The sequence below is a fragment of the Microcaecilia unicolor genome, chromosome 3 (assembly GCF_901765095.1).
Source record: "Microcaecilia unicolor chromosome 3, aMicUni1.1, whole genome shotgun sequence".
Lineage (NCBI taxonomy): Eukaryota > Metazoa > Chordata > Amphibia > Gymnophiona > Siphonopidae > Microcaecilia > Microcaecilia unicolor.
This window is the reverse complement of record NC_044033.1, coordinates 64,393,168-64,406,673: the sequence shown is the minus strand read 5'-3', so window position 1 is coordinate 64,406,673 and position 13,506 is coordinate 64,393,168. Positions and strand designations below refer to the sequence as shown.

Genomic DNA, 13,506 nt, shown 5'->3' with positions numbered 1-13,506 from the left:
ATGAATGGCAGAAGGAGATGAGGAAGCAAAGCAGACCTCATAACGGAGACAACCCCAATGTTTAGCAAAGTTAATATTGCCAAAAAAGAGCAAGCCACTAACACAACAGACAGGCTGGGTAGTGATGGACATGTATGGAAGAAAAGTGAGGCTCCTATTCAAAACAGACATCTCAGCAGTTAAGGAAAGCAGAAAGAAAAAGTTGGGGCTGGTTATTCTTCTGTTACTGTCAGGTTGGCTTCAGGGCCACGGCAGCTCCCAGCAACCTCTCAAAAGTTTTTGATAATTACACTCAGTCATGATCACCTCAACATAACCTCTTCCAGAACAATTGTAAAAATGCGTATCATAGTTTTTAATGAAAACAAAGTTTAATACACAAAGGATAAAAGTACACACTGATGATTATTTCAGTTTGTATATGGCTGTCGGCATTTATTGTTTGTTTTGTCTGCAGCTGCTCTTTGCCACCCTCGGCGACCGCAGACTTTTAAATATTTTCTCCCTGTCTTTCCAAGAGGCAAAAATTACATCATACAGGAGCCCTTTTACTAAAGTGTAAAAAAGTTTTGCAGTTAGCAATTCTGTGACAGGGCACCTGTAATTACATGCCCACAGAGTGCCATGCCTAGTTTATCCACAGGCACCTACATTCCTTTATCGAACACTAGCGTAAATGGGTAGTAACACTTCATATTTAGATGCAATCACTTAAGCCAGTGCCTAAGTGCAGTAGCTATCCATATACCTTAACATATTCTGTAACTTATACATGTAGGTAGGAACCCCACCCCTATGCGTGCCCTTGTCACGAAACACCTAGCCACCCGCCTGGGGTTACTCCACAGCCACTTAAAGGTTCTATCCCCAGTACAACTCAGGTCTGCCTGCACCTGCTGCTTATGCTTTACACTAGCACCCTCCTCTCACCGACTGGGTCACAACAGCCTCTGGGCGAGTCTCCTGCTCTCAAATTATCCCCAGTGATTTCTAGGTTACTGAGGCCACACTCCCAGTGGTCCCACAGTTCCCAGAAAGCACTCACAGACCCAACACACAAACCACCAGGATTCTTTATCAGTCCAGACAGGCAGAGCGAACAATTGTGTTTATTCTCATACAAATATTGAACAGTGGACAAAAAAAGTGCAATCAGCAAACAGTAACAAGTAACTGAAAAATGGATCAGTTAGAAAACTAAACATTTGTGTACTGTCTAAACAGTACCTGGGAAGATCAGGACATCAGCTATATGTATAATTATTAAATACAGTGAAACCTCGGTTTTTGTCGATAATCCATCTGAAAACAATCAGCGAAATCTGAAACGGACGAAAACCGAGGCACTATCTGGGGTCACTTCCCTTCTTGGTCTTTTGACATTAGACGCACGGGGTGATGCTCACACAAGAAACAACGCCACAATGAGCAGGAGGACGCATGGGTCGCCCTTTGTTTTCGTAAAATTACCAGCGAGGTCACGTGGGCACGCCGACAAAATCAGAGACAATTTTTCGCTGAAAAAAATCAACAAAACCGACGATAACCGAAGTCAACGAAAACCGAGGTATTACTGTGTAACTGTCTTTGCAGGACTTCAGCAAAGAGCTCCCGGGCTAAAACTTAACTCAAAATCAGTAACTGCTAGTTAGCTTCAAACTCCAGGCCAACCAGAGCCCATATCACAACATTTCAAAAATATACTGCAGCTTGCTTCCTGCTTGTATTAAAGAAAAGAGCATGTATTAACAGCTTTACAGCAAAGAAACACCACCTGCTGGCCAAATAGGAGAAACACACTTCAGGACATAATTAATGCAGGAAAATATCCAATACATTTTACAGGCTTAAAACACACTGTTTCTTCACATCTTTCCCTTGCAAAGATATAATATGGGATCCTTCTATTAAGCTGCAGTAAAATTTGCACTTACCATACAGTATTTATTGCATTTAATGTGCACTACGTGCTAAGGCTGTGCTTTAAGGGCAGGGGGTGTGGCCACCATCTGCCCTGCACTTATCGCACAGAGCAGAGCATTTCATGCAGTGCCTAACAGCATGAGAGCACCCACACCATCAGTCACCATATGCAACGAGTTGCAGCCCAGTGTTAAGAAATAAAACCCAGTGCACCAGGCTGCAGCACTCCCAACCTTCCAGTTCACCTCCTGTTGCCTCCTCCCTAAGGTAGACCCAACCCCCCTCCTCAACATTTCAGGGCCCCCTGGCTCAAGTCCCCTGGTCCTCCCAGACTAACCCAGTCTCCCTCCAAAGAAACCCCACCCCAGGGGCGTAGCCAGACAACAGATTTTGGGCGGGCCTAGGCAAGAAGTGGGTGGCACCAAGTGTCCCCCCCCCCCCCCCAAAATAAATCTCAGTGGCGAGAAAACGCTTCATTCCACCTTGGCAGTCTGTAGCAGGCGCCAGTATCAAGGAGAGTAGCATTTTCATTACCATCAGGGGGAGGTCTTCAGCTGGTGGAGCTGGTGATCCTCACCAGCTACCACTAAATGTATGCTACTGTTGGGTGGGCCCGAACCCTAAGTGGGTGGGCCCCGGCCCACCCAGGCCCACCTGTGGCTGTGCCACTGCCCCACCCCCTGTGCCCACAATAGATACCATGCCCCCCAACAGAACCTTGCCTGGGGGTCCACAGAATTTCGACAGCTGCAGCATTTCTTCTCCACTGCCATCTGGGTTGGTGCCTCCTCTAAAATGGTGCCTGACCCCTAGCAGTAATCTTGTAGTACTACCCTAGGGGCATTCACCATTTTGAAGACATCACTGACCCCAAGTAGTAGTGGATAGGGACCAATACTGCCACAACCAACTAAAATTCTGCAGACCCCCCTCCCCCCCCCCCCGAATAGGGTTTCAGGAAGAATGGTAGGGGGCCATGATGTGTTGCGGGGATGAGGTTTCTTGTAGGATTTCTTTGGGGTATGAGTTAGGGGAGCTGAGGTCTAACTTAGGGAGAGCCTCTTTTTTTTGTCAGGGCAGTTACAGTTACTTAAACTTACTATACAGCTTGGTTTTATATAAAAACACAGTAGTGTTCAATAACAAAAATTAGCAGAAAAAGAAAATAACTCCAGTCTTTAAAAGGAAAGCACATACTGTCAAAGAAAAAGAAAAAATTGTTAAAAACCAAGCATCAAAATTAAACATTAAAAACAAATATTTAAAAAAACAAGGTCAGGTGAGGGTGGGTGTCAGGGTGGGGGAGGCTGACCAGATGAATTGGGAGGGGTGTATAGTTCGAGAGGAGGTTGGGGCACTGCCACATTATTTTTGTAACCGTGCTACCAGACTGCTGGATTTTTCGTCCTAGTGTATTCTCACGCATGCCGGGCTGAAGCTTAGATAAATGTAAAAAATAAGGCCAACAAGTGCTACAGACTAAGTTTCACTACCTGCCACAGGTATTTAGAAATAGTGCAGGATACACAGAGGTTAGCAATTCTTGTGCATCATTCTTTTTAAGGTGCACTCACCTCCCACTGCATGTAATATTGCTTCTGGAGCGCAGGTATCCCACTTCTTACATCCAGGACTGGCGAATACATAAGCAGAGGCCTGACCTTCAATCAGCTGAATGATCTGTCATTACAGAGCAAAACTGTTTTGTCAAATTGTCCAAACTGGCAGCAACTTATACCATGAGGTCTCAGACCCCTTCTCCCATCTCCCTTTATGCTCAAAACTAAGAATATTCTAGCCTTTTAAAATTGACGATCTTTGAATTTTCGCTTTAATAAATGGTTTGGGTGTAGCTTATTTCAATCCTCACAGCACTTGAACTGCCTCAGAGAAGCAGCTTTGTTACTTAGGATCCCCATCACCCCACCCCAACGTTTTTCCTTTTAGAGGTCAGAGTTTTGCAAAAGGAAGTGTGGAAAAGTTGAAAATAACTAAGTAACTTTCAATCCTGGTCTAATATTAATACATGTCTTTGCCGGGGAAAAATCCAATCCAGAACTTTTTTGGCAGAAAGTGGTGGGAGAACTAAAGTAAGATACAACAATTAGAACAGCTACAGGTTTGGAATAATGCAGTGCCTTTATCTTTTAATGAATTAGCACCTCTGAAAAAAGGAATGGTTGTTTAAAATGGAATCACTGTTATACACCATGCGTTCTTAAATTCTGATAGTCCTTGTCTCCACGCTTCCACCACCCTTTCCGTGAACGAATACTTTCTTAAGATTTCTCCTGTTTCCTCTTAACTTCATTGTATGCCCCCTCATTCCAGAGTTTTCCTTCATTTGGAAAAGGCTCACTTCCTGTACACTAATGCCTCTGAGATATTTAAATGTCTCTATCATATCTCCTTTCTCCCTCCTCTCTTCCAGCATATGCATGTTGAGGTTCATAAGCCTGTCCCTATATGTTATATGTCCAAGACCGCTTACCAATTTTGTAGCCACCCTCTAGACAGACTCCATCGTGTTTATATCTATCTTTCTATAGGTGCAGTCTCCAGAATTGCACACAGTACTCTAAATAGGGCCTCACCAGAGACCTATTTGTTCCTGCTGGTCATCCCTCTCCTTATGCACTCAAGCATCCTTCTGGCTATGACTGTCGCTTTTTCTACCTGTTTGGAAACTTTAAGGTCATCAGATACATCACCCCCAAGCAGTGGCGTAGCCAGACCTGACATTTTGGGTAGACCCAGAGCTAATATGGGTGGGCACTGTGTATATAGGTATGAGTAGTGTTTCTTGGGATACTACAAAATAATGCCTTAGAATGCACTTGATGATGAATTTCTAAGTAATCTGCCGAACAGCTGCCCTGCATCAATATAAACCATATACATTCTTAATGGAAAAATAATATTTTTAAAAATAGCTACATTAACCAGCTTATAATCGAACGAGAAAAACGCCCAAGTTCCGACCTAAATCGGGAGATGGGCGTCTTTCTCACAAAAACAAATAAAGCGGTATAATCGAAAGCCGAACTTTGGACGCTTTCACCTGCACTCCGTCGCGGATGTGGACAAAGTGGACGGGGGCGTGTCGGAGGCGTGGTGAAGGCGGAACTGGGGCGTGGTTATCACCCGAACAGAGATGGGCACCTTTCGCCGATAATGGATGCGTTTGTAGCTAGAATTTAGGGCACTTTTCCTGGACCCTGTTTTTTCACGAATAAGGCCCCAAAAAGTGCCCTAAATGACCAGATGACCCCCAGAGGGAGTCGGGGATGACCTCCCCTGACTCCCCCAGTGGTCACTAACCCCCTCCCACCACAAAAAATGATGTTTCACAACTTTTTATTTTCACCCTCAAATGTCATACCCTCCTCCCAAGCAGCAGTATGCAGGTCCCTGGAGCAGTTGTTAGGGGGTGCAGTGGACGTCAGGCAGGTGGACCCAGGCCCATCCCCCCCCTACCTGTTACAATTGTGCTGCTTAATGCTTAGTCGTCCAACCCCCCCAAACCCACTGTACCCACATGTAGGTGCCCCCCTTCACCCCTTAGGGCTATAGTAATGGTGTAGACTTGTGGGCAGTGGGTTTTGAGGGGGATTTGGGGGGCTCAACACCCAAGGGAAGGGTGCTGTGCACCTGGGAGCTCTTTTACCTTTTTTTTGTTTTTGTAAAAGTGCCCCCTAGGGTGCCCGGTTGGTGTCCTGGCATGTGAGGGGGACCAGTGCACTATGAATCCTGGCCCCTCCCACGAACAAATGCCTTGGATGTATTCGTTTTTGAGCTGGGCGATTTCATTTTCCATTATCGCTGAAAAGCAAAAACGCCCAGCTCACACCTTGGCGAATAAAACATGGGCGTCTATTTTTTTTGGAAAATACGGTTCACTCCGCCCCTTCACGGACCCGTTCTCGGAGATTAACGCCCATGGAGATAGGCGTTTCTGTTCGATTATGCCCCTCTAAGTCTACTATAATGGCAAACATCTCAACGCACATGACAGGATTCTGCAATATAATTACAGCAATGATATATATATACTTCAAACTTTGCAAATTTTAACACCAATTCCAATAACAATACCTTTACAAAGGCAGCAGTGAATATACACAACAGCACTACGCATCCCATTGGACAAGTCAGACTCATAGATCCCCACACAAACCACAGGCCAGCATACTCAGTCAAATGCAGAACACACACCAACCCTCATCAATTACAGAATAAAGGACCAAAAATTAGAAATTGTCCTGTAACCTGACATCAGCCCTTCCCTCACCCCACCCCATCCATCCCTATAGCCCGTCATCAGCTTTTCCCTTCCCTACCCCCCCAACCATCCTTGTAGCCCAGCATCAGCTTTTCTCTTCCTACCCCCCATCCATCCTCGTAGTCTGCCATTAGCCCTTCCTTTCCTTCCCAACACCCCCATCCATCCTCATAGCCCAGTATCAGTTCTTCCCTTCTCCACCATCCATCCCAAAGCTAGGCATCAGCCCTACCCCACCCTTCCTTGTAGCCTAGTGTCAGCCCTGTCCTACCCCCACCCATCCCCCCATGGTCTGGCATCTCCTCTCCCTGTCCCCCCACCCTTAAGGACACCAGCATTAAATATGACCTTTTTTTTTTGTTTTTTTAAATGTTCTGGGCACTGCAGACCCACCTCCACCCAGAAACCAACCTACATTAAATTGAAAACCTTTTTATTATTATTATTTTAACCTTTGTACTGCAGAAATCATCCCTACCCAAAAACCCACCAAGGCACCATGACAAATATAGTACAACCTTTTTTAGATTTTAACCTGGGTATAATACAATTTATTGGTGGTGGATTTCTGGGTGGAGGTCTGCTCTTCACTGCTTAGGGAAAAAAAAAAGTATATTGAATAATTAAATATACCTTTTTTTGCCCTAGCCAGTGAAAAAGTCCACCCCCACCCAGATGCCCACCGGCACCACCAGCCAGCATTACACTGACTTCACTACAAATTAAAAAAAAAATTTTTAAACCTCTTTTTTTTTTTTTTTACTTGTGCAGCTGGGCTTCAGTGGTGGCAGTTGGTGCAGAGAGGTGAGCACTCACTGAGCTGTGTGCTCCGCTCCATGTCGTGTGGGGCCGCAGGGGAGTGCTGACTAGGCCGGGGGGGGGGGGGGGGCGGAGGCTGCACTGCAGGGCACAAAATGCAACAGCGACATTGATGGCAGCCGGCACAGCACATTCAGCTGAACTGCGGCGCTGTGATGTGGGGTGGGGGGCAGGGAAGAAAAAGGAAAGCAGCACAGGAGCGACGGGGAGCGAGCAAGGCATGGAAGAATGGAGTGGTGGTGCCAACGTGCAGCTGCAGCGCAAGTGCGCAACCGCTACAATGATGACCTGCTTACAACTTCCGGATCAGGACTCGGGTGGAGGAGGAGGACCGGAGAGCTGCCGGCTGTCTGGGTGAGCCTGAGCCGACATTGGGTGGGCCTGGGCCCATCCAGGCCCACCCATAGCTACGCCCCTGCCCCCAAGTCCCGCTCTTCCTTTGTACATGGAAGCACTTCACCCCCTATATTATACCATTCCCTCGGATTCATGTGACCCAAGTGCATGACCCTGCATTTTTTAAGCATTTGTACTAAGCTTTAGTAAAAGGACCCCCTAGTGTTTAAAAAGCATCAGGGATCTCAGAAACAGAAACACTGGGCAGTATATCTGGAAATGTTGAAAGAGGCAGGGGACAGGAGTCAGGACGAGGAAGGCGAGCATGCAAGAAAAAATACATAAGATGATAAAATGAGCTCTCGAGACCATTTTCAGGTAAGTCCATGAAAGGGGAGGAACTGCAAGAATGATACGAAAAAAGCAGAACTGTGTGGAAGATGGCAAAGAAAAAGCCAAAATGATAAACTAACATTTTTATTCAGGTGTCATCCAAGATAGCATTGAAAAAAAGACTATGGATTGTTGGAAGGATTACCTATGGGCAGAGACAGATGTTACACTATTTATAGAAGAAAGTTCTTTTTTGTTTTTTTCTTTTTTTTTTAAACACTAAGTGGACAAAGCCATGGACCAGACAGGATGTATGCTAGGCTACTGAGGGAGCTCAGGGAGATTCTGACAGATTTAGTCCCTTTCATAAAAGTGGTAAGGAAGTTGGGCACTATATACTGGTTAGTCTTACCTTGCTGGTAGGAAAATTAATGGAGACTACTGAAGGAAAGAATTGGAAACAAACCCACCTACCTACATTACAGTGGTTTGCAGGACCCAAGGCAGCATGGCTTTTACCAGAGACAGACAATATAAAACAAATCTGATTAATTTCTTCAATTGGGTGACTGGAGAATTAGATTAAGAACATACAATGGATGTTTACTTGGATTTCAGCAAAGCTTTTGATAGTATGTTTAGCCTTGGACTGGGTTTCAAGGCAGAAACCTGTTGAAGGATAGACCTGAGGATGGTAGTAAATGGAATTCATTCTCAGGACAGGGGGCTAATCGGTAGAATGCGTCAGGGATCAGACAATATTCAAATTTTGTTTCCTCTGGTATATTCTTTAGAGAAAAAGTTTCTTAAATTGAAGGATTTATTTTCTGTTATCAATGGCTGGATGCAATCAAGTGGGATGAAATTCAATTATGAGAAAATCAAACTCTTGTGGGTGGGAAGATTTGCTACTTTTTCCCTTAAGATGGAGAATGTTATTCTTACACCAACTCAGAAACTGCTGTATCTGTAGAGGACCAGGTCTTCTGGGTCAATAGAAGGGTGTTTTTACATTTAACCTGCCCAAGGAGTTGTTAGGTTCTGTGTAGGGATGTTCAAGACCTCTCTCCCCTGCATACTGTTACCTGCAGGAAGGTCAGCATGGCCACATCCAGGGGATGCTGAACCCAACAGAGGAGGACTCTATCTGGAGTCACTAAATATAGCTGTTTGGAACGAGACAGACTAAAGAAAAATAAGAAAGAGTCTAGATAGAGATTCAAATCTTTCTACCACAGAGGTCCCTGAATGCTGTGCTTCCCTCTAATTATGGCTCTACCTTATGACAAACCCTCCTAGGTGACCAAACACCTTATTTTTCTCTTCACCGGGAAGAAAATGCAAAACCCTTGGCTACTTTAAGGCTAGAATTAGGTATCACAGCATGAGGAGGACCCATCTCCAGCTGTAAGCACTTCGGGGGGGGGGGGGGGGCACAGAAGAGAAGGGGAGGCCTATGACTACCATGTAACATAGGCCTCCTATAAAATAACATCTCTCATAGCCCAGTTGAGAGCTACTCAGAGATCAAGCCTTAGAAAATAATGCTCACCCTTCTCTCTTCCACACCTCCTCCTCCTCACTGAGAAGGCAATCTCCCTCTGCTTGCTGATTTGACTATCTTCTCTTCGAGTCAGTAGAATACACTGGCATCTCAAAACATTGTCAAAGGCAATCTGTGGTTTCTTCCATCCAGGAACTCAGATTAGGGCTGGGAAGGGCTCAGAGTGAAACCTTAAGGTGCTGCTGAAGCAGGTCAATGACAATTTTTTTTTTTTAATTATTCTCAGGTTGCAGACATTTTTGATGCATCACAAGCCTAATCTGGCCTTAAAAGCATTCTGGAAAGCTTAAGCTTCACTGCAGAAGGGCAGAGAGCCGGTTCTACAGGTTGTTCCCACTCTTGCTCTCCTAGCTGGGAGAAAATAGGAAGGAGAGAAAAGCTCTGACATACATGTGACACCTCCTGTTCAGTACAAAACTGGAGCTGTGCCATAAATGAGAGTAGATATGTAACTGAGAGAGAGAACACACAGGACCCAGCATGCATTACTTTTTTTTTTTTTTTTTTTAATAAAAAAGATTGAAGAAAGAGGTCCCTCAAAGGAATAGTGGCAGATCTTATTCCATGTACACCACACAGGTCACAGCTCAGTCCATGGAACCTCCAGTTTGATTTTTGGCTGGGTGTTAAATCTCTGCCCCCCCTGTTTGCCTGAAGAAAAAGAAACCAGCAGGGGTGGGTTTCTGCCAGGTACTTGTGACCTGGCTTGGCCACTGTTTGGAAAACAGGATACTGGCCTAGATGGACCACTAGTCTGACCCAGTATGGCTACTCTTATGCGCTCATATCTAAAAACTAGTTCTGGCAGATGCACATTCCAAAAACTGACATATTCCAATCAATAAATTGAAAATAAAATTATTTTTTCTATCTTTGTCGACTGGTCATTTCATTTTTCTTATTGTGTTGGTCCTAGTCTCTTTCTTCTCTTAACTGTCTTGCCAGAGTCTGCTTGTCCATTTGGCACTTCTTTTCTCTCCATGTCCACCATGCATCTTCTCTCTGCATCCCTATCTGACCCAGCATCACCCCTGTCTACCTGCCACATTGAGCATCTCCAAACTCTGTATCCCTATTCTTGCTCTGTCCAAGATAAATCTTGTGTGTCTTTATTCCCTCCCCCCCCCCCCCCCCCCCACATACCAGCATCTCTCTCTCCCAGCCAGTAGCTCTTTCTCCACCACCCCCCTCCGAGGTCCAGCAAGTGTTCCTCTCTCTTCCCTCACTCCTGCTCTGTCTCCCCTTTGCAGGACCAGCCAGCACCTATCCCTCTTCCTTCTTTTCCTGCAGATCCTGGCACCTCTCCTTTCTTGCCCCCCCAACACCTCTTTTCCTCTCTGTGCCCCCTCTCTTCCTCACTCCATTGGATCTCTCTCTTTCCTCCTTGTCCTCTCAAGATGCAGCACCTCTTTCCCGTTGCCTCCTGCAAAAATGCAGCACCTCTCTCCCTCCTTGCCCCCCCATGATGCAGCACCTCTCTCCCTCCTTGCCCCCCCATGATGCAGCACCTCTCTCCCTCCTTGCCCCCCCATGATGCAGCACCTATCTCCCTCTTTGCCCCCCCACGATGCAGCACCTCTCCCTGCTTTGCCCCCCCCCCACGATGCAGCACCTTGCTCACTCCTTGCCCCTCTCCCACGATGCAGCACCTTGCTCACTCCTTGCCCCTCTCCCACAATGCAGCACCTATGTCCCTCCTTGTCCCTCCATAATGCAGTACCTGTATCCCATCTCCCCCCCCACGATGCAGCACCTCTCCCCCTCTTTGCCCTCCTTCTCTTCTCTTAAATTCTTCTTGCTATGATTAATCTGTGCAGTGCCCTCGGCAATAGCAGGCTACTTCAGCCAATCTCAGGGCCTTCCTTCAGCAAAGGGCAGGACAGAGCTGAAGGAAGGCCCCCGAGACTGGCTGAAACAGCCTGCTATTGCCGAGGCAAAGACAAGAAAGAAAGGATATTTTCCTAAACATTAAAAAAATAGAGAGGACATATCTGAAGAAGTCCAAAAGGAGGGCATGTAGGCCGAACTGGCAGGAAAGACCAGTGCTTCTGCCTAGCTGCTCTGGAAGAAGCTCTGCTGATGGTCTGAACATTCAGCCTCTAACCCAAGCTCCCTGGGATTTGCAGAAGAAAGGAAATCATCCTTCCCTCCGTGCGGTATGGGTGCATACTCTTGTTTCTGTTGCAACAAATGCTGCAGAGTTGGTTCTGATGCCTTGAAGTGAGGAAGTAACTTTCCATCCAATGGTAATGGTACTTATAGTCTGTCAACTCCCAAATTCAGGATCAAAGTGGATAACAAAAGTTTTGAAAAACCTACCTAAAATACGCCTAACAAAAGAAATCTTTTAAACAAAGAAACTTTCAATTGTTTACTAAATGACAGATAAGAAAAAAAATCATCTTAAGTTTAACAGGCAAGGAACACCAACCTGAAACTGCTTGGTAGGGAAACGAACTTGATATAGAACTCTAGCAAAAGATGGATAATAAGTCAGGAGTCTCTAGCTCAAGAAGAAAAAGGGGACAATGGAAAGAAAAACAGCAAAAATAGATATTCTGGACATGTACCCATAAACATCTCGTAAACCCAACATGATAATTTAAAAATAATACGGGCCTTAATGGGCAACCAGTGGAGTTTTAACAGAATAAATGTAACATGATCTGAGCTCTTTTGTCTGAAAATCATCTCAGCTGCAGTGTTCTGTACCACTTGCAATCTAGAAATTAAATTAACTGAAAGACAATATGAACCAGTACAGTAATCTGCTTTAGAAAGAACTACAGCCTGGACTAAAATTGAAAAATATTTTTCCTCAAAAAGAGATTATATTCCTCTGAGACAATATAATTTATAGAATATAGCTATAGTTTGGAACTCAAACTACAGCTATGTTGTGCAAGGTTCCATATTAGAAATCAACACCCAGGAAAAGGATCTAGGTGTCATCGCTAATATGTTGAAACCCTCTGCTCAGTGTGCAGTGATAGCTAAGAAAGCAAATTGAATGTTAAGAATTATTAGGAAAGGAATGGGAAAACAAAAATGAGAATGTTACAATGTGCTTGTATTGCTCCATAGTGCGACTGCACCTTGAATACTGTATGCAATTCTGGTCACCGCATCTCAAAAAAGAAATAACAGAATTAGAAAAGGTACAGAGAAGGGCAATGAAAATGATAATAGGGATGGAACGACTTCCCTATGAGGAAAGGCTAAAGCAGCTAGTGCTCTTCAGTTTGGAGACGAGCAGTCTGAGGACAGTTATGATAGAGGTCTATAAAATACTGAGTGGAGTGGAAAAAGGTAGACGTGAATCATTAGTTTACTCTTTCCAAAAATACTAGGACTAGGAGGCACACAATGAAGCTACTAAGTAGTAAATTTAAACAAACCAGAGAAAATATTTCTTCACTCAATGTATAATTAAACTCTGAAATTTGTTGGCAGCAAATGTGGTAAAAGCAGTTAGTTTAGCAGGGTTAAAAAAAGAAGGTTTGGATAATTTCCTAAAAGGGGAAATGGGACTTGATATACCGCCTTTCTGAGGTTTTTGCAACTTTTTTCAAAGCGGTTTACATATATTCAGGTACTTATTTTGTACCAGGGGCAATGGAGAGTTAAGTGACTTGCCCAGAGTCACAAGGAGCTGCAGTGGGAATCGAACTCAGTTCCCCAGGATCAAAGTCCACTTCACTAACCACTAGGCTACTCCTAAGCCATTATGAAGATGGAATTGGGAAAGTCCACTGCTCATTTCTAGGATAAGCAGCATAAAATCTGTTTTACTGTTCTGGGATCTTACCAGGTACTTGTGACCTGGATTGCCCACTGTTGGAAACAGGATACTGGGCTTGATGGACCTTTGCTCTGTCACAGTATGGCAACACTTATGTTCTTATGGGTGGCAGTCTTAACATCACACTTCAGCAACAGATACAGCTCATCATATATCCTACTCCAAAGGACATTGATCTGTGCCCCTCAGCCAAAATTCATAAGAACAATGACTAAAGCTGACCTCTGACCAGGTAGGGGTTGCCTGAACCAGAAAATCCAGAAATGAACAGGTGAAAGATACTGGAAAAACAAAAACGCCAAAGCAATAATAAAAAAAGATCTTTAAAAAAAAAAAAAAAAAAAACACCAACCCTCATGTTGCCCTTTCCCTTTTTAAGCAAAACAGGAAGCTTATGGAAAAAAAAAACAAGACAGAGATTTATACAAAAGCTATGGTAGCCAAAAT

At 44.7% G+C, this 13,506-nt stretch overlaps 1 protein-coding gene across 3 annotated transcripts in view; it reads right to left on the bottom strand.

The window, feature by feature from the left end:
* BPNT1 (3'(2'), 5'-bisphosphate nucleotidase 1) overlaps positions 1–13,506 on the bottom strand; it is a 40,466-nt gene that overhangs the window by 1,601 nt on the left and 25,359 nt on the right. For all 3 annotated transcript variants that reach the window (XM_030196014.1, XM_030196015.1, XM_030196013.1), the window contains one exon: positions 3,498–3,603. In XM_030196014.1, the coding sequence (XP_030051874.1) occupies positions 3,498–3,603 (106 nt within the window). The remainder of the gene's footprint in view (positions 1–3,497; positions 3,604–13,506) is intronic.